Below are 26,199 nucleotides of genomic sequence, written 5' to 3'. Positions count from 1 at the left end.
TTTATCAAAATTCTTTCTAAAGATTTAGTGAAGTTAGAAAAGAAAATTGTTGAGTTAAAATTGAACTTAGTTAAGACATGCCCCTTAGAATTATTTAACAATTTAAAGTTAGGAAATGATAAATTGAAAATGAAAATCGAAAGTTTGGAAAAAGGTGCATGCTTAAAACCAAATAACTTTCAAAAATCAAAACTTAGAATTTATGGAAGGTTAAATTGGTACATTAGAAAATATCAGGGACAACTTAGAAGAATTCCCAAAGGATATGTACCCCTTGATTCTTAGCTAACATAGTAGGAAGGAACCTATATTGGGTTCCAAAATCATACTTAGATTAACATTTTTTCTTTAAATCTAAGGCTTTCAAAAAAGTTAAATGTTTAAATTCTTTAGGAGGCTTTGTCTAGAAGTGGTTGATGATCTAATAACCAAGAAGGCCTAGTGCCTCGCCACAGTTTGGAAGACAATTACTGAATTGAATATTTAATTGACAAACTGATAAGCTTGTGAAATTAATGAAATGTTTTCAATCTTTGTCAATTATTTAAAAACTACAACTTAGAAATTGTTTTAAATTTTAGTTATTTTCTTATTGTACCCTTTTTTTGATGTGATCACAGGGGAAGGAATAGGTACAAGTTTAGGGGAGTTAGAATTTTTAAGTTTAGGGGGAGTTAGAATTTTTTGAATTCAACTAACTATATTTTATTAGATGTTGCAATTTCTTTTATTTGTAACTTTATGCTTAAAATGTTTGTTTTGCAAATTTTTTGATTGCATCTTATTCGTTATTATCCTAACTTGAACTTGGGTTGATGCACATCAAAAAGAGGGAGATTGTTGGATCCCGTGGTTATTTTGGTGTGATTAACCAAGTTAAGTTAGATCCTGTTTTGGTTCGATCCTTGTGTCTAAGTGTGCAGGAGCTTAGGAGTACAGGAAGTCGAGCGGAAGACGCAACTAGTGAAAAGGATGGCACGGGAAGGGAGCCGACGGGCTCGGTGCATCCGATGGACGAGGTGCTGCGGAAGAATACACCGGTGGACGAGAAGAACATACGTAACATTCAAGGGATGAGAAGCCGGAGCAAAAGCCTGCTCAAGGAGAAGGCCGAAAATTGGGTTCGAGTGAGCCTTATTTTGGTTGGTCGCAATCACCCAGGCGATCAAAGCAGTAGAAGAGCGAAAGAAGCTGATGGAAACTGCTAGAGGCGCCCTCAACAGTAGTTGAAGACGCCTCCAAGGCGCCCGCGTGCCTCTGCCACCTTCAGGCAGAAGGCGCCTCCCATGAGCATGGAAGACACCCTCCGTGAGCATGGAAGACACCCTCCGTAAGCATGGAAGACGCCTTCGACCATGAAAACTGACCATTGCCAAGGGATAAAACTCTATCCCTTGGCGACTCGCTGGAGTCACCCTCAAGTTACGGATAGAATTTTCAGGAGCTATAAAAAAGCCCCTGGAGCTAGGAAATAGAATAACAACTTCTGTAATCACTTTCTTAGTTATTTCTGAGCTTTCAGTGTATGTAAAAGGTTTCTCCGCCTTTAGAGAAGAAGATTCTTAGTGAGTTTTTCAACCGTCTTAGATTAACAACCAACTAGGTTGCAATCAAGTAAATAGTAGCTTTTTACTTATTTCTTTAAGTTGTTAATTCTGTTTTTAATTGTGTTTCTAGTCTAAGTCCAAGGTTTGAAAAGGGGTTTTATTTTTCTATTTCAGGCAATTCACCCCCCTCTTGCCGACCCCGCTACGCCAACACTTCTCTCTCTAGACCAAAGGGGAGAGACATGACATGTTTAAAAAAACATGTTATGCACGAAGTTGTTGTATCATGCAGTATCTCCTAATCATGTTGTATCAGCTTCTCTCTAGACCAAAGACAGGGAAAACTTGTCGTGTGACCGCAAGTGCATGATTATATCGCCAAGTAATAAAATATCGATCCCACAAGGATGCGGATTAAACACTAGCTGAGTCTGTGAAGCAAGTTATCTAGACTTCGAAATTCAGATGTCTGAGAACTAGAACGAGCTAGAGAGAGTAGGAAAGCATGAGGTCCAGACAGGATACAAGTGAGTAGGGGAAATTGGTTTAGAAAACAATTCTGGGATTTTGATTTTATCGTAATGGTAATTGATGTACTATGAATTGTTTATTTCCGATCCTTTATGTTTATGCTCTTGTAAAGAGTCTAACTAAATACCGGTCCGACCCCGCAACGGTTGCACTAGAGTGTTTACCCCTTTGGATTTCAATGCTATTAAGTAGAAAATGTAACGTAGAAATTCCGGTTAAAAGGATATCCCCTATTACATGAGGACTCTCGTTCATATAATCTAAATTACACAAATTACTTCCTGATATGAAATTGGTAAAAACTCATTAAGCTTTAAGTAGATAATCCCTAGTAGAGACTTGACCTTCATTTCAAGGAAATATTCTATAAGGTCCGGTTAAAGGGATATCATTTATCACTAAGGGTCCCCGGTCATACGATTTAAAGCATCTCCCCTACGTGTTGACCAATCCTTTACATTCATTCAATCAAACACTCAATTTATCAACCATTCTTCACACACACATTCAATTAAACAAGAACAAGGCATAAATATGTCATCACAATAGGAAATTGACAAATCCATAATGTTTACATCAACATCATATCACAATTACTCCCTACATCCTAGAATTCAAAGATCTACTTCATACTAAAGGAAATAGAACCGAAAGATATCAAAGAAAGCAAGGTACAACCCAAATCTAGATGAAGAGAGAAGAGAGCTTAGCAAGGGGAATCGGAGTTTTTAGGAAGATATCCTTGCTTGGATGATGGACGGGATGATGAAATCGGCCTCGGATCGTCGAAAAATCGCCAGAATCTACTATGGATTTGGACCTCGTGGCTTTCAAGATAGAACAGTGGAAGGTTGTGTGGACTATAACTAGAAAAGTTGAATAAGATATATATGTTGACAAAAGAGAACTTTTAGCCATTGTTAATGTAACGAACACAATTCAATTGATTTGAATATTACTTCCGTTACTGCTTTGCTATAGAAATGGAGGAACAAAGTCCATAAAGCCAACCCAAAATAGTTGTTTTGTTATAAATATAGTTGTTGGTCAGGAATGTGTGAAGGATATTCCCCTTAACTTTCACTCAATCTTGTAAAATGGAATTAGACCATGAAACAAGTTCAAGAACTATGCTCTAAACAGACCAAGGCATTTTAAAGATACATGTATTTCAGTTAATGGTACCAAAGCACTATTATTATCCAATCTGTTTGTGCCCTCACAGAGATATAGTTATTATTTTAATGAGATAAGATGACTTAGCTTCCTAGTATGTTTACAATGATTTCGTAATCATTTAGCATAAACTAAAATATTCAACTTCATGCATATTCTGAGTGCCTATAGTTGTTCAGAATGTAGCTAAATAAATCTTTTTTCCTGCTCAAATTCATGACTTAATATTACCAGTTATTGATTTCTGTGTGTTCATGCAGGGATTTGTGGCTATCTCTTGTCAACATATGAATCTAAAAACATGATGATATATATGAGCTAATCTCTCTCCTTTTTTTTAGGCTGAAAGAATTTTGCTGGTGTCTGGCAGAACAAGGGAAGCTGCATTGTGAGAGTCCATTGTAGGTCCAGGATGTTCTTTTTTTTCAATCCAATTGAAAACTGTGTTACTGCAATTGCTGAACTTTAATATCTGATAGTTTCTTTTATTTATATATATATATATATAATTAATTTTTAGAATTATTTGGTAGTTATTAAAAAGTAAATACTATTTTAAAGAAAATTTGCACATTTCAAAAGTGGACGAAACTCAAATAGCTCATTTCCCAATCTAAAATCGATTTAAAGATATTTTACATCATGAGGTTTCTAAAAAATTGAATACAAGACCATTATTTGTATCTATTTTTCTAACTAACAACAATGAAACAAAATTCGTGTATCTTTAATATGTCATTTATTTAATTCTAAGATGGAAGAAGAATACACTCATGCAAGTGAATCACATGAACAAATTCAATGAACTCCCAAGTCATTTGAAGGTACAGATCAAAGAAGAAGATGGTTCTATATAAAATAGTTGCAGTTTTGGCACTTTAGAAAGCTTTCTTTGACAACCTTCATTCTGTAATGTTCATAATCAGGATCAACATTTGTCAACTTTTACCAATCATTTTGGCTGCTGCTGATGATTTGTGCCAGCCAACACTAAAGGACATGCATCTTGTCATGCTTTCACATGCTGCACCAATCTGTATTTATTGACTCTAATCCTCTCGCTACCTAACCAGTTATCAAGGATTCTCTCTTAATTTCCACCATCATATCCAGATCTTCCTCTCTTTGCTACAGATTGAGAGTTTGACACCAACTTGACATGGCTGAATCTACTGCACTAGCACTTTACATTGCTATCTCTTGTCTCGCCTTTGTCGCATCGAAGATCATCGTTTCTTGTCTCCTCTACCGACGATGGACGCGCAAGCGTAGCATCATCCAAGACACTTTGTCAGGTTACCTACCTCCTAACAGCACAAGCTTTAGCCATCCATGGCGCAGTAGGTTCATTGCTGACTTGCATGGTGACAGGTGGAAAATTCGTCCTCTTTCGGTCTGCATCGACGCACTCTTTGAGCTCGAGGTTGTTCATTCAGAAGACCATGAAGTTGTCGAACAAGGACATCATCGGTTCCGGTGGCCATGGAACTGTCTACAAACTGACAATCAACGATACCACTGCCTTCGCTGTGAAGAGACTGAACAAAGGGAATTCCGATGCCAACCGTGGATTCGAAAGAGAGCTCGATGCCATGGGCGATATAAAGCACAGAAACATTGTTATGCTTCATGGATATTACGCTTCACCTGCCTTCAACTTCCTTGTGTACGAGTTGATGCCAAACGGAAGCTTAGACGCATTGCTTCATGGTATCGAAACTGATCTCTCTAACAGCTCGGAATGAATTCCATCATTTTGCAGTTTCATGCGTGCAATTCTGATGCAGGGAATAATTGGGGCAAAGCGAAACCGCTCGATTGGCCTACGAGACACAGAGTAGCTGTTGGGGCAGCAAGGGGCCTATCATACCTCCACCATGACTGTATTCCTCACATAATCCACAGAGATATCAAATCTAGCAACATCTTGCTGGATCATAACATGGAAGCAAGGGTTTCGGATTTCGGTTTAGCCGCGCTGCTCGAGCCAAACCAGAGCCATGTTTCCACAATTGTTGCAGGAACCTTTGGTTACCTTGCTCCTGGTGAGATGATCATAGACCAGCTTTATGCTTCAGATTCATAACAAGAGATTGGGTTCATTGTCTTGTGTTTATTTCAGAATACTTTGACACTGGCCGAGCAACTACTAAAGGAGATGTTTACAGCTTTGGTGTGGTTTTGCTCGAGCTTTTGACTGGGAAAAGGCCATCAGATGAATCATTTATCGAAGAAGGAACAAAACTAGTGACCTGGGTGGGTAAAATTGATGTAGAATTGAGTTGTTTCTTATAGGCATGTTTTTTCCCTTGTGATGCATGCTTTGTGTAGGTAAAAGGAATAATCGAAGTGAACAAAGAAAAACACGCGATCGATCGAGCTTTGGAATGGTATCCGATCGGAGAAGTAAAGCGAGTATTCGATATAGCAGAGAAGTGTCTAGAATCAGATCCATCAGAAAGGCCAACAATGGCTGAGGTACACAAAATGCTGGAGCAAGTTAGCACATCAGACAGACACCCTGACTGTTCCTAATTAGGTGCGCCTCTGAACACAATCTACTTGTTTCCTTTTTCTAGATCCGAGTTACTCTGTCACAAGCTTCTTCATTGTTTTCTGTAGACCTGAAACTTTTTTATTAGGGATGTAAACGAGTCGAATCAAGCTGAATAGTATTAGGCTCGAGCTCAACTTGTTTAAGTTATATTCGGGTTCGAGCTCGGCTCGAGCTCGAATCGAGTTTTTATCACAAGGCTCGAGCTCGGCTCGTTTTAGAATTATCAAACTCACGAATAATTCGAACTCGGGTCGTTATTAGCTAGATTATCAAAGTTAACGAGCCTAACTCGTTAAGCGAGCTCGGGCTCGTTTAGAGTTCGTTTTTGACTCGTTTTAGAGCTCGTTTTTTTGACTTATTTTAAAGCTCATTTTAAGGTTTGTCTTAGAGTTCGTTTTTTTTTTGACTCATTTTAGAGCTCATTTTTTGACTCGGTTTAAGACTTATTTTTTTGGTTCGTTTTAGCACTTGTTTTTTTAGCTCGGTTTAAGACTCGTTTTTTTTACTCGCGAACTTATAAACGAACATGTTCGTGAGCTCACGAGCTGAATATCCTTAAGCTCGAGCTCAGCTCGATAAAATTGTCGAGCTCGAAATCGAGTTCGAAATCGAGCTCGAGCTCGAGCTCGGCTCGATAAGATAAACGAACGAACTCGAACTAATTTTTTACCGAATCGAACTGCGAATAATTCATGAACCGTTTGATTTATTTATATCTCTATTTTTGATGCATGTTTTGTATTGTTCCATAGCATGCCTGCAAGCGATACTCGTCCATCAGTTCAATCTTAATCACATCTTAATCTTGATTAAAAAAATATTTTGACCATATTTAAATATTTTTATCTCATAAAAATGTGTCAATCTTAAATATTTTTTAATTTATTTTAAATGATGGCAGAATAAGAAGAGCATGACGATGATGAAGAGGAGCACGCTTTTGTTGGTAGAATAGAATATTCCAGTTTCATTCTTTGCTCGTCTTTCTAGGTGTGAGTGGAATCCATGTCTCTCTATATTTTAATCCCAACACCGTCCTTTAAGTAATCCATGTAATTAATTGCTAATATTTTCGGAATCAATCCACAAGAAATGATTAACCTATAACGTTAACATTCCCTTTTTTTCTAAAAAAATATTTACTCGATATCTTATTATCTTCAATTGGAAGAAAGTTATATGAAGTTTATTGTAAAATTATTTTTTTAGTCTTATTTTTAAAAAATGGCAAAGAGGATATAATTAAATTTTATAAGATTGGATAATATCAATTTTTGTTACCTTTTTTATCTTATTTTTTTTATTAAAATAATAAAAAAAATAAGAGATAAATGTTTAAGAAATTAAAAGAGATGCACTATAATTATTATTTATAAAAACATTGACAATTATAAGATACGGAGTACCCGTGTGGTCTAATTTGGAGATAATTTCAATGCGACAAATTAATTAATTCAATTAAAATTATATTTAATAAACATGAAAAGACTTTTCCAAAGGTAAAATTATATTACTTGTTGTCCACAGCTTTTTAGACAATTTTTTTTAAAATAATAATAACAATAAACAGGACTGGGATCCTCTGCAGAGTCTACTCTGCCAAATAGCTTAAAATCCGTGAGCCATCACACGAAGACCGAATTATTAGCCATCGTCGGATCGAAATTGTAAAATCTAGTTTTCTAGTGCGGAAGCACGGGATCCTGACGTGTGCCGCAATTCAAAGCTGATTTATTAGCAATAAAGTAAATCTGACGGTTTCCTTTTTTAAAAGCAATATTTTAAAAAATAATTGTAATATTTTCCAGTTACAATGTGAATTATGAATTAATATTTCCAGTCAGAAGATGGTTCAATTTTGTTATGTGAAGGTGCTAAATTTTCATTGCTTTATTGGAAAAATTAATATTTTATTTACTTATTTTATTGCTTCAAAATGATTTTGTTTTGCACTAATAAAAAAAAAAAAAATCACATTCTTATCCTCTAATCGGCAAAAATAAATAAATAAATAAATAAATTACACCCCAGTATAATAAATGGTAAGACTAGCGGAAATACTCAGGAGTATCTCGGTTTGAATCGAATTTGATGGAAAACTCGAGTTACCCATGTGTAAAAAAAAATTTTAAAAATTTCATAAATTTTATCTTTACGAGTACTCAACAGCATTTGAACAATTTTACAAGGACGGCGGCTACTACAAAGATAAGCTCTCTATGTAATGCTATAGTGCCTTCGGATATCAGTTGAAAACTTATGTGGGATTGGATCGGTAACCAACTAACCATAGGAATAGCCAGACAGTAACAATAGAAAATCTGAATTATTAAAAAATAAATAAATTATAATCAGCACAACAAATATTTATGTAAATATGTAATTATATTACAATACAAGGGGCAATATGTAAATAGCATAACTTATTCGACCGTTCCGCTTATTTGATCCCTTCTCATTGAGTTCCTTTCCCTTTTCGTCCTCTTCGGCTCCTCCTCTTCCTCCTCTCGCCGAATTGAAGAATTCACGAAGGTTTGCTTCTTCTTCTCCTTTCGATCTCTTCCTCGTCCTTTTTGTTGTTTGCCTTCTTCTTGGTGTTCGATCGGGGGCTCTGTCGAAGCAAGCTTTTGATGAGCACAGCCAGACCGTAGCATCAGGCAGTGTGAGAGAGGGAGGGGCCGGGAGATAGATCTATTATCTATACGTCCATGGCGGCCAACAAGTTCGCGACTTACTTGCACCGGAACACCCACAAGCTGGCGGTCATACTGGTGTACGCCGTTCTGGAATGGACGCTGATCGCGCTTCTGCTCCTCAATGGGTTATTCGCCTACCTCATCGCCCGATTCGCCGCCTACTTCGGCCTCCAGCCGCCCTGCGTCTTCTGCTCGCGGGTGGATCATATCTTCGAGAGCGACGGCGGCGGCCGCCGCCGGAGACTGGGCAGCGCCTGCCGCGACCTCGTGTGCGCGGACCACGCCGCTGAGGTTTCCGGGTTGGAGTATTGCGACCGCCACCGGAGGCTGGCGGAGGTCGGGGAGATGTGCGAGGATTGCTGCCCGACGACGTCGAGGCCGGCTGGCGCGCCGGCCTTGCTGTCGTGGATGAAGAGGAGTGAGGAGGGGGAGAAGGATCTGCGATGCTCGTGCTGTGGTGTCGTTCTGGAGAGCGGGTTCTACTCGTCCTACTTCCTAGCCAAGCAGTCTTGGGGCCTAGCGGAGTACGTGCAGACAGAGAACTTGGTCGATCAAGTGGAAGTCGACGATCAGGAAGTACTTGAAAAATCCGCCACCATGGGCAAGGAAAAGTTGGAAGAAGAGGAAGTGGTTGATTCCCACAGAGCTGAGATATTTCCAGGAGAAGAAGAGGAGCAGAAGAATGAAGAGGATGAGAACGAAGGGCAGCACGCTACCGCTGCTATCTTGGAGGAAGAAGAAGAATCTTCCCTTATCTCTGATGCTTGCCATTTGGTGCAGGATGCATCCATTGAAGTCCTCACTTCCACTCCAAGTTACATATGCGCCACCGAGGAGGATCGATTGGTCCCAATTGAGCTGATTGACTCCATGACCGAGATCCCGATTGTGTTGGTTCCTGAACTCAATGAAGTGAAGCAAACTGCAGGGCCTAATGATGCTAAGAGCAATATTGAGAAGGAATTGCATTCTTCTGAGGTACAAAGAGCTCAACAATCTACTATGACCCTAGATATACAAAGCATTTCAGAGGAGGAGAAAACAATAATATCTTCCGGAAAAATGGATGAAGGTATTGAAGATCATGAATTTTCTATGACTCAAGGCATGAGGACTGAAACAGATGATATACATCTCGAGAATTCTGTGGTTCCTCAATATTCAGAGCCCATTTCTGATCAACAAGTCATTGCTCCTCGGGCTACAACAGTTATCGCACTTGAAGGGCCGAGTGAGAAAGATCTTTCTGAAACAAAAGGTACCATGGTTCATTCTTAAGAAAGCAACTTTTATCAATTTTGTTAAGTTCCTTATTCATGTTTATCAACTTCAATAAATATTGCTTCACTTGGATTTTTCTAATTAATCTGAGAAGGGATATTATTATCGGTGCAGATAGTAATTCTGATATATCAATAGGGAGTGAGATATGTGACAAGGAACACATTGAAGGTTCTGATACTCACAAGCCAACTTTAGTTTCAGAAAGCACACAAGATCAAGGCTCAGTGGAGAATAATGAAAAGGCTACTGTGGACCAAGGTAACAATTCATGATCATTCTTTTGGCTTGATGTTCTAGATATTCACTTTTTTAAAAACTATATATCTTCAACTGTCTGCGCCTAACATATGGCCTAATTAGATTCACATTTGTTTATTGTAGAAGCAGCATTTTCTGAGAACCATATATCTGAATTTTCTGAGAACCATGAGATTAAAGAGGATAGAGCACCTGAGACACCAAATTATACTGATGGTATTCAAGGTATGAGTAAGAGGTTCCTGATTGACAGAAGAGAATCCGTGACAGAGTCCCTTGATGGGAGTGTTGCCAGTGAGTTTGAAGGCTGTGATACATTGAATATGGATGAGCTTAAAGCTGCTCTACAAGCAGAACGAAAGGCCCTGAGTGCATTGTATGCTGAACTTGAGGAAGAGAGAAGTGCCGCTGCCATCGCTGCTAACCAAACTATGGCTATGATAACCAGGCTTCAAGAAGAGAAAGCTGCTATGCAGATGGAAGCATTGCAATATCAGCGAATGATGGAGGAACAATCAGAATATGACCAGGAAGCTTTACAGCTTCTCAATGAGCTCATGATCAAGAAGGAGAAGGAAAACCAAGAGTTAGAGAAGGATCTTGAAATGTATAGAAAGAAACTGCTGCGTATTGAAGCCAAGGAGAGGAGACAAATGGGGTCCAATAAGGTGAATGGCAGGTGTCAAACACCTTCTGCATCTTCAAGTGCTGAAGACATAATTGTTGACTTCTCGATTGAATCCCATGAGAAGAATGAGTTTGCTGATAACCCTGAAGGAAACCATCAAAGTTTTCCTGCCGGTGATGCTCCAAGTCCAGGGACAGACCAAGGAACTGAAAAGCACCTAAACGCCCTTAAGGAATCATTGGCTGATTTCGAGGAAGAGAGGCTGTCCATTCTTGAGCAACTTAAGGTGTTGGAAGCAAAGCTTATTACAATGGAAGATGAGGAAGATCCTCAAGATTCAAAATCCATAGGGCTTGATACGGATGGTGTCCTACATGATTATGAGAATGGTTTTTCAGACAATCCAGAGGACAGGAAGCTGAATGGTGAACCGAGGAGTCTGGGTATTAAAGGAAAGAGGCTTCTTCCTCTCTTTGATGCAGCAGGTGATGAACACGCAGATGGTGCAGTTGATGCTGCTCCAGAAACACCTCCTAATATTGTAGAAGATCCACAGAAGCTTGCAATCATGGAAGATGTCGACAACCTTTATGAGAGGCTAGATGCTCTTGAGGGCGACAGAGAGTTTGCCAAGCTCTGCATCAATTCCTTGAAGAAAGGAGACAAAGGAATTCATCTTCTTCAAGAAATTTTAGAAAGTCTTCATGATCTGCGGAATGTGGAACTTCGAACGAGGAACTCATCTGTTGCTCTCGCTTCGTTGTCAACTTAATGTGCATAAAATCGAAGGTAATGCCAATAATGCTTATATCTTTTAATTGCATGTTGTTGGGAATAGGAAGAACCCCATTTGCTGTCATGTGCCTCATTTTCTAGGATTTAAACTTCCTGTATGTTTGTCCTATATTTTCTGTCCTCTACATACAATGACCACCATATTCATTCTATTCACTCTATTCATCTCAAGAGGAATGTACAAACTGTGTCAAACATCTGCATGTACACATACACTTTCTGATTTGGTCAAACTAAACAACTGCAGAAACTTCGAGATCCATCTCATTACTAATTCAGTTATGCATTTGAACAGATGGAGGCTATATGCTGGAGTTGAATTTTTCAAATTTGCTTATGACGGTCATAAGCAATGAGTAGGTCAATACTCATACCAGGCGAAAATGGGTTCCTGGTTCGGTATTTCGGTGGTTGCTTAAAGGGTGTAGAAGCAGTCTACTAATGGCTTCCTGGGCCCAAGTTTTTTTGTGGGGTCTTCATTTTATCTTCTTTTTTTTTTGTTTTTTGTTTTTATATTTATTTCCTTAAATTTGTTATTGTTGATGGTCCATCACTTCTCCTGAGGGGCAAGAGGGGTGAGTCAAGGAGGGAGGGTGGCTGCTTAGCCACTTCTCAGTCTGGTTGTGGTAGAAGAGTCATGGCTTGCAACTTTGCAAGCTGTGTATTATGTCATATATGCCAGTGCCAAGTCCAGACACAAATTACACAGTTGTTTAGATTGAAAAGAGAAAGCAGGGTGAGTGGAGGCCCTTAATTTTCTTCCACTTCTTTGCCATGTACAAAGGAAGTGGTAGTTGAATGATGATCAAAAGTATGATTTGAATTTGTTTATTAAGTTTTCTCCACCCTCTCTCTCTATACATATATATTCATATGCATGTATCAGATCTTACAGTCCAACTAATCTTAGGATAAATGGTTTAGTCTCGTATTATATCCACAGAGTAAATTAAAAAGTGCTCGTAATTATCCGTTCAAAGAGCAACCGGAAACTCGTCCTAAATGTAAATTGATTTTACTGATACTTTACACTGTTGGCTGGTTGCTTGTTTGTATCAGGACAGAGCCAGCTGGGTAATTACACCTAATCTTAAGGCGTGGGGGGCATCGCGAAGAGTTTATAATGAAAGCTTTCAAGGCCTGCACATGGAACTCACTTTCAAGGATTTATTCTTTTTGTTTTGTGGAGAGAAAAAATTAAATCTTGTTCACATTTTTTATTTCCACTTTAAGAATAAAATGGTAAATGAATTAAATATTTATGAACAAATTTGATTTTTGATTTATTAAAATTTAATTTAAGCTCCTTCAGTACATAGAAAGTTAATTAAATTATCGGCTTCAATGTTAATGAATAGAGTGTGCAAATGGGTAAGGAACTTTAAAAAATAATTCCTACTGTTTAGTCAAAAAATTTATAATCTGTTATATGTTGATCTCATAATTTATCTTCTTAGTTCATATAATATGGAGACAAATTATGAGAGATATCTGAAATGAGCGTAATCATCTTTTGCTAAAATGAACAAAGTGTGCAAAAGGAGGCTCGGATCAATTCCAGACAAGCACATGTCCTCGGGAAAACCCCTTAGTCACTTGGTGGTCGGCTATAAGCTGGCCCTGTAATTTACATCCCTTCACATAACCTAGGACGGATTATGAGGGGCGTCTGGGATAAGCATAATCATTTTTTGCTACAAGGAACAAAGTGTGCAAATCCCCTAGTCACTTGACGGTCAACTATAAGCTAATCTCATGATTTATCTCCCTTCACATAACATGGGGAGAAGCTGTGAGGGACAACTGGGGTGAACATAATCACCTTTTTACTACAATAAACAAAGTGTGCAAGCCCATGAGTTGGCACAATTGATATCTAGTGTTTATTTTAATAAATCTTGAGATCAATTTCTAACGGATGTAAAATGTCTCATTGAGTATCTGACCTCCCCCATACAAAGAGTCATTGCACTAAGGCAAAATGCTCTCTATAATTTACCTACCTATATCTTGTCGTGGGGCCAACGATATTGAGTCGTTTGGGATGAGTGATATCACCTTTTAATCCAATGGATAGTGTGCAAGTCTCCGTGGGTTGACACAATTGGTGCTTGCATGGATGGTTGCTCCAATAATTCTGAGTCAATTTTCAATAGATGTAAAATATCTCGTTGGGTGTCTAACTTTCACATACAAAAGATCGCTACGTTAAGACAAATGTCTCTCATGATTGACTCCCTTCCATAGAGTGTAGGACCACTATGGAGGGATCACTAAGGTGATAATTTTACCTTTTGCTTCAACGAACAAAGTGCATATGGCACTTTCTTAATTTCCCAAATATTTAAGGATTGATAAATTAATAGATAAATTTCTCTTAATATAAATTAATAAATAAATTTTCCTTAATATGCGTAAAAAACATCTTTGTAAAATCAAATCAATCACCCAAAATTTTTTTATAAAATCAAATCAATCACCCCATGATTAATCGAAATAAACTAAATACTTAATGTCAATTAATAAAACAAATGTAAAAGTATAAAAGTAATCATATTTATTAATAAAACTTTTGATTATTAATATTAACATTAATATGATGAATAAATAAACTTTTAAAATAAACCAGCGTATATTATCTAACTTAATAATTAATCAAACAAATTCAAAATTATAAAAATTTTAAACTGAACTGTCAAACTTAATAAACTCAAACTTATAACATAAGAAACAATGCCATGCTGGAATAACTTCTAGGAAGATAGGAAGCTGCTACATGATCATATTCTTGCATAATGAACATTCCATAAAGTCCTCTGCAACAGCTGGTTAAAACAAGTGTGCAACTGGATTCCAAATAAAATCAAATCTACAAATACAATAAAAAACACGAGAAACAGACTCCATTTCACATTCATTTGATGTGTTCAAAAAGGTCAACCTCTAGAATTATAAGCTCGACCACCAGGATAATGACCCCGACCACCGTAACCGCGACCCCTGCCTCCAGAAAATTCAGCTCGCTCCCCGAAAGAGTCGTAGTGACCTGAAACATATCCATGCGCATCACCAAATGCACTGATGGCATTGGCCGGCGAGCCAAAGCCACGAGCTTCTCTAGCTCCAGCATTACTCTGATAAGTATTACTCTGGTAGCTGTTAACATTAGCTTGTTGATATTGCTGATGGCGCACCTGTGACTCTTTTTGTAGGAACTCTTCCCTGTGAGTAGCTTGACGAACTCGTACAGCCAACAGTTTTTCTTGATATTTTGCATTGATTTCATCTAACCTCTAAGATAATACAAAAAAATTTGATAGTGTCATTTGAAATGCTTGCATACTGGAAATTGCACAAAAGAGATGGTAGATTTAGAAATACAAAAAATGAGAAGGAAATAGATGGTAAAAGGCGGTAGCCCAGCAATTATATTATTCAGCTAGTCTTGAACACTCTTTAGTGGACTTTCTAAGGGGTGCCAACTTGTGTCATCTCATTAATCTTGTTATGAATGGGTTGTCATTTGAATTAATACAAAGTGTATGAGATAACATAAAAAATCATTATATATTCTTAAAAATCTTAATTTTATAAAATGTGAAATTAACTAAAGGCACTAAATAATTATTTTATGACATAAAAAATACTAATATTTTTTAAAAAATGAATTTTTCTTTATAAACAGGTCATCAAATGCTTCCATGGATAGGAATGTCAATATGCCCCAGGTTAGCAACCATTTTTTAGAAAAGGCAATCTTAGTCTGTGATTATCATTGCCATTCACACATTTCTCCAAAGGGGGTGGCCTTGTCATCACCCATATAGAAAAATGTCGATTAAGCTTTTATGGTATGGTCATGCAATCCAAAGAAATATTAACACAGAAATGGCTTAGTAGTAGCAGTAGCAGTAGCAGTAGCAGTAACATAATTGTCATTTACATAAATAGCTCCATGCATATGGCTCAAAGCGTAAGAGGACTAAGCGTGATAGAAGCGCACTATGGTAGTAAATAAGGGGCAACTAAGAGAATGCATGCACGAAAAGACATCAATATCAAATTTAGAATATTTCAAAGCATAGACAACAACCCAATGATTTAGAAATAACATCTTTATTATTGACCAAACAAAAGAAAATAGTTTCTTTTACCAAGCCCTCCCCCCTCCCAAAATAGAAAGAAGACGAAAAGAAATAGCTTCTTCATCAACCAAAAATGAAAAGAAATAGCATCTTTTGTGTTACCTCTCTGTGCCTAGCATTTTCTCTGTCCTCTGCTTGTTGTTGCTCTTTACTCAAGCTTATGATATCATTAAAAAATTTCTGTTCAAGTCCTTCAAATGTTTGAGGAAAATTACTATCAAATCTCGTCTCCAACTCATCTTGTCGAGCTTGTGCTCTAGGATCCTTACTGGCCAGCATCTCCATACCTAATTTTGAATCAGATACTTGTTCCTCAAACAAAGTGTGAGAAATATCAGTTACTTGACCTGCGCAAAAATTAACATTTATTTAGTTCAAAGATAGAGTTAAGTAACTATTTCAATGAAAGAAAACTTAGCTATTTTGAGCACAAACATAATGCTTATGCAGATAATAAAAAACATGAGGCTACAAAAAAATGAAAACACCTTGTTTGTAACTTGATTTGATAGAGTGCGTCAACCCGGGAGAGAAGAATTAGAAAATTTAGAATCTTTTGGTCTTTCATTTAGTGAAGTCCTGAAAATCTTTATTTCTGGAAGAGATACAGAATGTGTGGTAATGCCTAAGTCAACAGCAAAATACAAATCTTTCTGCCTTCATGACATTTCTGTCCCTACAATAAACTATAAAGAAGAAAACTTGGCTTGCATTCTCCCTTGGTACGTAAAAGGTAGAGGGTTGCAATAGATCTTGATAGCAACCATAATAATGTATAAATCAAACTGTGAGGATGGATCCAAACTTTATTTTTTTACAAGTTGCAGCCACGCATTGCACAAATAGATATAAAGATTAATTACTTGAATTAAGTTAAATTATGATAAAAGGTGATACATGGAGGTGTCGGTTCAAAGTAAGGCAGTGATATGGAAGGTTAAAACCTAATGCTGTTATTAATGCAAAATGTTTAAGAAACATAGCACATCAAATTCTCAGCGAATAAATATTGCCAACTAATAGCATAGATCGTTGTCCATAGGTATAAGTAAACAGAAAAATAGGGCCTAATCTATGTGTAACAATTTTAGTCAAAGGGAGCTTGACATTATGTCTCCTCGACCTAGAAAGATCATCATGAGGAACAAGCTGTTTACACTCAGAATTCTGTGGCAAGTGGCATCCAGACATTCACTCAAAAGGCCAATAAAAGCCCAATAATACATAGATAGGACGACCAAGAAAGAGGATCCACGGATTATTATTATTATTATTATTATTATTATTATTATTATTTTATGGTTTTTGGTATTTTAGGTAATTTTGGTAATTTGAGTATTATTGACAATTTCTGTCTTTTTATATTTTTTTTGTATTTTAACTCTGTTTAGAGATTTTAGAATTAATTAGGAGTCTTTTTCCTTTTTTTAAGGATTAGTTTTTTTTTCTAAAAATTATTGTAGATTTTATCTCTTTTTTAGGATGAGTTTGTTTTTCACTTTTTCTTTTTCCTGTTGCGACTTTTTCTTATTTCTTAGGTTATTTAAACAAGAGTTAGGGCTCTTATAAGAAAGGGTTGTTATTGATTTTGGTTTTGATTTGAATAAAGTTTATTTTCATTTAAACCTAGAGACGACTTCTCTTTGTTTACGAATTATCTTCCTATGTCTTTCTCTGCAAACCTCTAATTTGAACGTCTCACCCGAATTTTCTTCCCTGCGTTAGTTGGTATCAAAGCCTTAGATCCATGGATGATCATCGTAATCGAGGTCAAGGTCGTGGTCGTGAAAGACAAGTTCCGGCTGAGGAAGTCTTGCACCAGAATGGAAGCATATCCTACGAGCTCATTGAAGATCTACAGAAACAAGTTACGGAGTTATCCCAACGTCTAGCGACACAAGATTTAGAAGATTGTGAGGTACGTGGTCGAGGTTGTGACAGGCAGGTTCTGGCTGAGGGAGTGTGCCTAGCTGAGGAAATCTCACATAGTGATCATAGTGCCCAAGATTTTAAAGGTCGTAAATTATTTTATTTTAATTTGAATAAAATATTTCTTGAGAAAGATATGGACGACAAAATTGAAATAGCCGTTGATCCAATTTACGTCGATGACGAGATCAAGTCGACTAGTGAGCCAATAGATGATGAGGCTGACTGCGCTATTCTCATCATCGATTCCACCACGGATGGCATCGAAGGCGATATCTCCAAGAACGGTTGGATCCATGAGAATGCTCTACTTGCTTGCACTCTTGGAGTTAAACAGATGATTTGCTGCTGTAACAAGATTGATGACGACATCATAGATGAAATTAATGAGGGTTTAACTATTAATGTCCAGGACATTGATGCTTACTGGCTTCAAATGAAGATATCTCAAGCTTATGAAGAAATAGAAATCACTTTGAAGATGCAAAATGCAGCAAGCCACAACAATGATCCTTTTATATCGCAAAAAAAACAATTTTAATCCAAGAAGCACAAAAGACTTGCTTATTTTTCAAACACGTGGTAGTAATGAATTACATGCCGGAAGGTTCCATTCTGTTCGATTCGCCAACCAGGCCCTTTTCTTGAAATTGACATACCATCCTGTTATGCATATGACTTGTGTGAACAAACTTGGTCAAAATTTCATGTATGGTCTCTTCAAATACATAGTCCACTACATGAAGGATACTCTCTACCATTCAGATATCAACTGATGGAATTGATGTGTTCGAAATTAATTTTCAACTTCTCAAGTTTGGAAAAAGTTACATTTGGATCAACGAAGATTCCCAAAGTTCAGAAGCTACTAGTAGATTTTGTCAATTTGGTGCCAGGAGAACTTCCTCCGGGGTTACCACCTGATGATACTAGTTGTTATTATTATTATTATTATAGGATTTTTGGTATTTTAGGTAATTTTGATAATTTGGGTATTATTGGTATTTTTTTTTTTTTTATATTTTTTGTATTTTAAGTCTGTTTAGGGATTTTAGAATTAATTAGGAGTCTTTTTCTTTTTTTTTTAAGGATTAGTTTTCTTTTCTAAAAACTAGTTTAGATTTTCTCTCTTTTTTTAGGATGAATTTTCTTTTATTTTTTCTTTTTTCTATTGCAACTTTTTCTTATTTCTTAGATTATTTAAACAAGGGTTAGGGCTCTTGTAAGAAGGGGGTTGATATTGATTTTGGTTTTGATTTGAATAAAGTTTATTTTCGTTTAAATCTAAAGGCGACTTCTCTTTGATTACGAATTATCTTTCTATGTCTTTCTTTGCAAACATTTAATTCGAACGCCGCACCGGAGTTTCTTCTCCTACGTCAAAAAGGTTGATCAATTACAATAACAATAAAGAGCATTGACCTCACCTCGAAAAAGCTAAGAAACCAACCTAGGAATCCAAATGAATATGAACCTCCACCTTAACCCAAACATCACCTTTACCCAATTTATTCCACTTCGAGCAAACCAAATTCAACTTTACCACCTCAATTGAACTCTAAACACCCCAATCCTCCTTTAGTTAATCCCTTGGAATCAAAATCTACATTGGGCTCCAGAATTTTAGCAATTTATCTATCTATTGTGATTTTACCCATAATGAGTATAAAATCAATTGGCCATCTTTTAGTATTTCAAGATCATCTTTATCATATATCAAAGCAGAGCTATATATAATTGCTTCTGAATAGTAATATTTATTTATTTTATCTTCTAGTAATGCCATCCATCCAGAAGATGAAAGGCAATTGTCAGGTTGAGAGCAAATTCACTATGAGCTGAAGTTAAGTACTTAAAGAAGAGAAGAAAACTAGAACAAAGTTTACTGGACTATGAAGGAAAATAAACCATGAACAATAGTGAAAGAAATTCCATGTCAAATCAAAGAAGTGCCTACCTTCTTTATACATTTGAGATGGAAGCTGATTTAAACCTGACTTTATCCCATCCCTATCCCACTGCCATTGTCCTTCTGCTTTAGAATACATATGTTGACGCTCTTCACCTGGCTGGAAACTACTAGACCCACCTGGATAATTTCTTGCACCAGAGTTGTGCAGTAATCTCTGTTCTGACAACCGCTGCTGCATCTGTGCAGTTATCATAGGATTAATGCCTGAATCAGTATATTGTCCTTGCCGCCTCATTTTTTTTACTGGAAAACCCACAAATTAGTTGCTGATACAAAGAATATAATAAAGACAAAAATGATATACAAAATTATTGTAACCACATCCTATAATACATGGGTAGAATCATGCAGCCAAGAGAAGATATATATAAAAAGAACCTGTGCTTCCCATAATGAAATATAAGTAAAAAACAGAAAAAAGGGGAGCTTTTTCTGCAAAGAAATGAAACTAAGGTGTATATACAGCACTATATTCTGAAAGAGCAGAGCTTGTCTTGCATGCAATACATGTATCATCAGACTGATAATTAGCTGATTCTGCATGTACTAAATTGAAAATGTATACACTATACACTAGACAACATTATGGCGCCGAGGAACATGGACATATGTTCAGTAATGTTTCCAGGTTAGTATAACATCACCAATTTATTAACTATTCCAGTTTTACTTTAGCAAAGCCATAAGGTGTGCAATCCTTGCATAATACAATTAGTAGATACTTTAATTGAATTTTTTAGTAAGTAATTCTTACTTTCTAGAAAGCTCCTGAAGAAAACTATTACAGAAAAAATAGTTATGACTCAGGATACACTTGGAAGTCTAAATAAAAATCTTGACAAAAAGATTTAAAGAATGTTATACACATGTAAGGGTATAGCAATATGGAAATTGTTCATTACAAAAATAAAGGCATCAGCTCCATATTACAGTATTCATATTAGCTAAGCCACAGTTATCAAAATCAGTTCATATCGATATGGATCACCCAAGTTAGGTCGGTATAAGCAAAAGTCAATCCAATATTTTCTGAGAAGTCAGCTATCTCATTTAGATTGATGGAGAAGTATAGAAAAAGTAGAGGCTCCAAGAAATTACCTAGAAATAAGCAAATTAACACCAAAAAATAAATTAAATTGATTGAAAGTTCATTGAATCATTAAAAAAAGGATTTAATAGGTTAACATTTGGTCAAAAAAATTTATTTTGACAAACTCAACTACTCGAGCCAACTCTACCTCCTCATTGCCTAAGATTTATTGTGGCATCAGTAGCACAACCATGCTATTGCATGTGATTAATAGCATTCTGATTTACCACTAAGTAGGCCAAGCACCTCATCCATCTCTTTTTTCAATTACTGTTGATCAAGAGACACTATATAGTATTGACCAAGAACAAACAGTACCTCCCTAGATCAGTACTGTCTCAAGAACTTCTTCACCAATTAAACACAATAGGATGACTCAACCTCAAATCCAAATGTGCTGAAATAAGCACATAAAAACACTATAAACAACCTTCAAAACTCTATAAACTTCATGTTGGAGTGCAATTTCCCTTTGGATCAATAATCCCATAAAAATAAATACCGGAAAAAAAAAGGAATTTACCTAGGTCAATATAAGCCTTGCTGTAGTTATGCCACTACTTGAAGATGTTGCTGTCAAAATCAACCTCGAAGGAAACCCTCGTGCCTCCCCTTCCGGAAGGCGATGACCAGGTTGAGAAAAGAGATAGTCGGCGGCGGGTACAAGACGAACACCAAGGTTCCGGCGTCTAGGGCTAGAGAAGAAGACGGTGTAAGAGGGAATGCCACTATGAGAGAAAGAGGAAGAGAGGGCTAGGGACGAGCTAGCCACCACAAGCGCTTTCCAGCCATCGATCGCATCTCCGGTGATATTAGAGCACCTCCGACGAGATCAAACGCGTGACGGAGGCGGAGGAGGGCGGAGTTCGGGAGCGATACCTCGCACGTGGGAGACGCATGATATGATATGGTTTATGGTCTAAAAATACCCCAAGCCAAAATTTAACTCCTTTTTTTAAAAATTCAAGAAATAAAAAATAAAACAGAATAAAAAATCAGTGTTAATCTACTCCAACTAAGCTCAATCAAATTAGTTAATTCAAAATTAGTCAAAAATCAAAAGGATTTATCACTAAAATATTTTTATCTTAACGTATAGATATTGTTGAGTAGATACAATGTTATTTTTTATTTCCAATATTATAATAGTAATACAATATATAAAAATTATTATTTAACTACTACAATTTGTAACACCTAATACAATATTGTTATAGTATTAAAGTAGTTACTTAGTTACTTCTACAATAGTTTTATAGTGATTTGATTCATTTAAAATAATTTTAAAAATTTTAAATAATTTAAATCAAGTGTGTTTTGATATAATATTGTCTAAAATTTAAAATTGAAAGTTCAAAATTTTAAGATTTAGAATTTAACTATAATTAAAAAATCATCTATTTCACACTTAAATCAGACTAAACTATAATTTCACCGCAAATACATTGTAATAATTGTTAAATAACTTCTACTAGTAGCGTTGAAATAATGGATATTTTATTATAAAATCATTGGAGAAACGTCTTTTGACCTTTTTTATAAGAAAAAAAATGTATCTTTTATGATTTATACAATTTGGGAGGCCTTTTTAATTTCAAAAATGAGACCAAAACTACCAAGCATGAGCCCAGTTGACCCCACAAGCCGATCAGCTCAACCATCCCATTTGGTTGCACCAGCTCAAGTGACTTGTATGACATGTTTCTACCTTCTTATAAGTTTGTTCGACATGTTTGATTTCAATTCATTTTGTTTGATTAGTTCGACTAGTTAAATTAATTTATCTAACTGCTCAACTAAGCTTGTTTGTCCATTTCAACTAGACCAACCATTAAATCGTTCAACACATTTGACTTGTCGAACCCTTCTAGTTCAATCGGTCTACACAGCCCATCCAAGCAAATGAATCTACCCAAGAACGAACCCAACTGTAGATAAGCAAGATCTTTCTAAATCATGTATACTTCAATAGGATTTTTACTCGAAAATCATATATAATTCTAACAATAGGAAATACAAATTGCATGTCCATGAATGTGAAGCGGAAAGGGAAAAAAAATCTGACAATCACGTGTATAATCCAACGATGCTTTTACTTGAAACTCCCTCTTGGTAATCTGGAAATGAAACCATCACATTTTTTAGTTCTTTGCAATATCTAACTTGCCATGAATTTTTTGATGAGACAACTTATGTTTTTCCTACTTGGCGGCGAGATTTGTGGGTGCTAATTATCAATTTCCTTAGTGTTTGCAGTTGGATTTGCACTTCCTCAAATCACATCTCTCAATGAGTGTAGTCATTATTCACTACTTCAAAATAATTGTACCTGAACCTTTTAGGTTGTCACATTGGAAAACAACAATACCAAATGTCAATTTATCGACAAAGAAAAAAGTGACGATCGGAATTTACCTAGGCATTCGTTGAATTAGTCCTTCACCAAAGTGGTCGAAGGCAATGGTCATCTACCAAGTCTCAGGATCCAGATCAAATATTAATTTCAAGCACACAGATTTCAATCATTCCACCTATTTTTGCTTGGTCAGTGTATGAATATGAATCTCCCATCCTCTAAAGGAAATGACATGAATTAAGATCTAGAAATAATTGTTAAATACATAATTTATTCATGTAAATGTACCTATGCTTCAAAAATACTTCCACTGGTTGATAAAGAACCCCCTAGCATACATTAGAAAAACATGTATTTGGATGAGATTGATAACCTTCTAACAATAATCTGAATCATTCAAACATATAATGGACTTTATACACACTTACATTGAGGTTGTCCCTTTAATTCAATCTTAAGGTGAGTTTTCTTAATCTTCATAAATGTCCTCTTGAAGTGATTGAATCTATGAACAGTAATCTATATTGAGTCCGTTCTTACAATATGACTCTGAAAGATAAGAAAGAAAATTTCATAGAAGTAATTTGCACAAGACTCATTCAAAATCAATTAACATCATGCAAAATGAAAGAATACTTCGAATGAAGAAGAATCCTACGACAAAGAAAAAAAAACAAATTTGACCACATGCATGTACAAAAAGTAATATAGGCAACAAAATTCCTCAATCTGATAAAAGGGGGGAGATAGATGAGATCACTTCCAGTAGTGGAAAGTGTAAATCAATCCCACTGCCTTTTGTCATCTATTCGTTGGCAACACCGGGTTTTCTACCGTCAGTGGTAACTACTTTCAATGGACTCGACCACAATTCAGATTTTGGCAACAAAATAATATGTGGATATTAACAGTGATCATGATGCTGGTAAAGATGACAATGAGATGCATCACGCCACTGAAGTAGCGCAGCCAATGCAAACAAGCTTGAGAATATGAATCGACAATGAGAAGCTAGCAATGTGTTGGGTGTGGCGTGCAGTCGGAGAGACAGGCAAGAGGTTTGAAATAGGCAATCATAGACCAGTGTGATTCTTGTAATTTGCACTGATGATTTTCGGTGCAATAGGTGTAAGGTACTATTGGTACAATGACAATGAGATACAGTCGACAAAAGTAATGCGGCGGATGGGGCAGTGGACACAAGCTCTGGCCCAGGCTTACAGTCTTATTATGCATAAACCAAATAAGTGAACAATTGAGGATCCAGTGTTGGGCATACATCACTCACTTCAATCTTCCCTTAATGAAGTTTAATATAATACAAAAATAGAGGATGCGGTGGGTGGTAGTTATTGATCATGGGCTCAACATATCAATCAACGTTAAATTAAATCCAGATAAATTATCTGGCCATGTGTAATTTAATTAGAAAACATAAAACACTGCAAAAGAAAGGGAGAAAGCAGTGACAGTTTCTTCATATTAGATATAAAATAAATTCATACATCCAGGACCACCACTTGGGCTTCATACAGTATGATGTTATTCTACCTAGGTAGTTTCACTGTCCGAACTGCAGTATAATTGTTGAATCCTTAACCTTGCTCCGTGCATATTTTTTTCTCTCCAATTCCTTGGTTAGAATATTATACATGTTGTTTACGTGTGAAGCCTGGCATTACCATTTTGTCAAAAATTAGATAATAAGGTATTCTATTTTGCCATTTTGGAAAAAAGATCATGCACCAAAAGACTAAAGGTGCTAGAGTCAAGGCAAATCCTTTCTTAAACATGTACCCAAGACATGGATGACCACTCTGTTTTACAGTTTGTTGTAAAAATATTTCCTAATCATATGCACTAATCTTTTCTAGTATTGTGGAATAGATTATGACATGATGGTCTTTTATCACAAAAGCAGAAAAACTACAAGATAAATGAGCGGGTGTTGCACCTGAGTAATTTATTATCAAGTGTCAATTAAAGGAGTAACAACCATTACTGGATTGTATGAAGGTGATATCAAATTTGTTAGAGAATAATTACAAAGTGATATGAAACAGAAAATGTCAATACAATTCAGTAGCTATAATGTCTATAATCCTTTTATGACATGTAAAATGCTAGTAAGAAAAGCTTTTGGTGGATTCCTTGGTGTTTAAGTGTTTTGATGGTTCCTCTATTTTCTTTTATGCTTAAGCTAAGTTAGAGTACCAAGGATTGACCCCGAGGGCGTAGCACAGACGATGGACGCATGACAACTCTGGCGTAATGGCAAGGAGTCGATCCCCCGGGGTGATGGCCGACATGATCAATCCCATCATGCGTTCAACGCTTGTATACCTGCATGAACCTCCCTCCATATCCGTGGGCCTGTTCTAGGGGGGTCATTAAGGTAGCAGATCTACCTTTTTTAGAGTACCAAGGACTGAATGCACCAGCTTTTGGTGGATTCTTTGGTGTAAAAGTGTTTTGATGGTTTCTCTATATTCATTCATGTTTAAGCTAAGTCATAACGGATAAATTCACTGCACCTAGGCAGGTCTAAGAAAGATTTGAACATCATCAACTTGACTATGTTTAATTTGAAAGACATGGATTTTAAGAAAGCAGATAGTATTGTGAAGTACATTTGTTCTGAATGGTTCTTGTTTCAATCACTCAAGACCCTTTATTCACAATTGATTTCTTTGTCTACCACCGATATTCTCAATATGAATCTAACCTATCAGATGTGTACTCGACAGTATTTATGCAAGTAACATTGAGGCGGAAAGAGATGGCTCATGGGCTTAATTGAAAATCCAGTGACTTGAAAGTTCTGCTGGTGTGCTTTTAAAACAAGCTCAATTCTTGTTTCTGAATTATTGGTTGATGAATTACGTTATCTGACTTAAAACGGAATGGTGTATTTTACATATGGTGGAATTTTCAATGAAAGTGGTCGACAACATGCTGATGTGATTTTTATTTTGTATGTTTTTATTTTAGTTTGAATTCAATTTCATTTGACATGCATATATAGGATTTATATGCCACTGGCTATGTTAATATGTTATGCCGATCTGGTGAAAGCATGGAAGTGGAGAACTCAAATTGATCAACAGTGTGAAGCAAGTCCTTTCAAGTTTAAACTAGAAAATATAGTAACATATAATGGAAGATAACAAGATACATCACGGTTAAAAAGCAAATCATTTGCCAAATTCTTCCTAAATGGAACCTTTTATGACAT

General features: G+C 36.3%; 3 protein-coding genes across 7 annotated transcripts; 2 read left to right on the top strand and 1 right to left on the bottom strand.

The window, feature by feature from the left end:
* Nucleotides 1–4,207: 4,207 nt before the first annotated feature.
* Nucleotides 4,208–6,906, top strand: LOC121977656 (receptor-like serine/threonine-protein kinase At1g78530). The gene is made up of 6 exons (XM_042530113.1): nt 4,208–4,549; nt 4,626–4,964; nt 5,042–5,299; nt 5,377–5,510; nt 5,586–5,793; nt 6,713–6,906. The coding sequence occupies exons 1-5, from the start codon at nt 4,414–4,416 to the stop codon at nt 5,787–5,789; spliced, it is 1,071 nt and encodes a 356-aa protein (XP_042386047.1). The 5' UTR covers nt 4,208–4,413; the 3' UTR covers nt 5,790–5,793; nt 6,713–6,906.
* Nucleotides 6,907–8,273: 1,367 nt separating this feature from the next.
* LOC121975338 (myosin-binding protein 3-like) lies at nt 8,274–12,674 on the top strand. Of its 3 annotated transcripts, none has more exons than XM_042526931.1 (4): nt 8,274–9,765; nt 9,903–10,049; nt 10,179–11,466; nt 11,768–12,317. In XM_042526931.1, exons 1-3 carry the CDS (start codon nt 8,520–8,522, stop codon nt 11,447–11,449), a joined length of 2,664 nt encoding a protein of 887 aa, XP_042382865.1. In that variant the 5' UTR covers nt 8,274–8,519; the 3' UTR covers nt 11,450–11,466; nt 11,768–12,317. The 3 variants fall into 3 exon arrangements, with proteins under 3 accessions (XP_042382865.1, XP_042382864.1, XP_042382863.1); XM_042526930.1 differs by lacking the exon at nt 11,768–12,317 and adding an exon at nt 12,532–12,674 and having other exon boundaries at nt 8,275–9,765; nt 10,173–11,466; XM_042526929.1 differs by having other exon boundaries at nt 8,275–9,765; nt 10,173–11,466.
* A 1,522-nt stretch (nt 12,675–14,196) lies between these two features.
* Nucleotides 14,197–21,518, bottom strand: LOC121975337. Of its 3 annotated transcripts, XM_042526927.1 has the most exons (5): nt 21,381–21,518; nt 21,132–21,303; nt 19,504–19,761; nt 15,720–15,964; nt 14,197–14,765 (listed from the first exon to the last, which is right to left on the bottom strand). In XM_042526927.1, the coding sequence occupies exons 3-5, from the start codon at nt 19,751–19,753 to the stop codon at nt 14,409–14,411; spliced, it is 852 nt and encodes a 283-aa protein (XP_042382861.1). In that variant the 5' UTR covers nt 19,754–19,761; nt 21,132–21,303; nt 21,381–21,518; the 3' UTR covers nt 14,197–14,408. The 3 variants fall into 3 exon arrangements, with proteins under 3 accessions (XP_042382861.1, XP_042382860.1, XP_042382862.1); XM_042526926.1 differs by having other exon boundaries at nt 21,132–21,518; XM_042526928.1 differs by having other exon boundaries at nt 19,504–19,696; nt 21,132–21,518.
* Nucleotides 21,519–26,199: the final 4,681 nt, after the last annotated feature.

This window comes from Zingiber officinale, chromosome 4B (genome assembly GCF_018446385.1).
Source record: "Zingiber officinale cultivar Zhangliang chromosome 4B, Zo_v1.1, whole genome shotgun sequence".
Taxonomy (NCBI): Eukaryota; Viridiplantae; Streptophyta; class Magnoliopsida; order Zingiberales; family Zingiberaceae; genus Zingiber; species Zingiber officinale.
The sequence above is the reverse complement of the archived record's forward strand: the minus strand, read 5'-3'. Positions and strand labels throughout refer to the sequence as shown.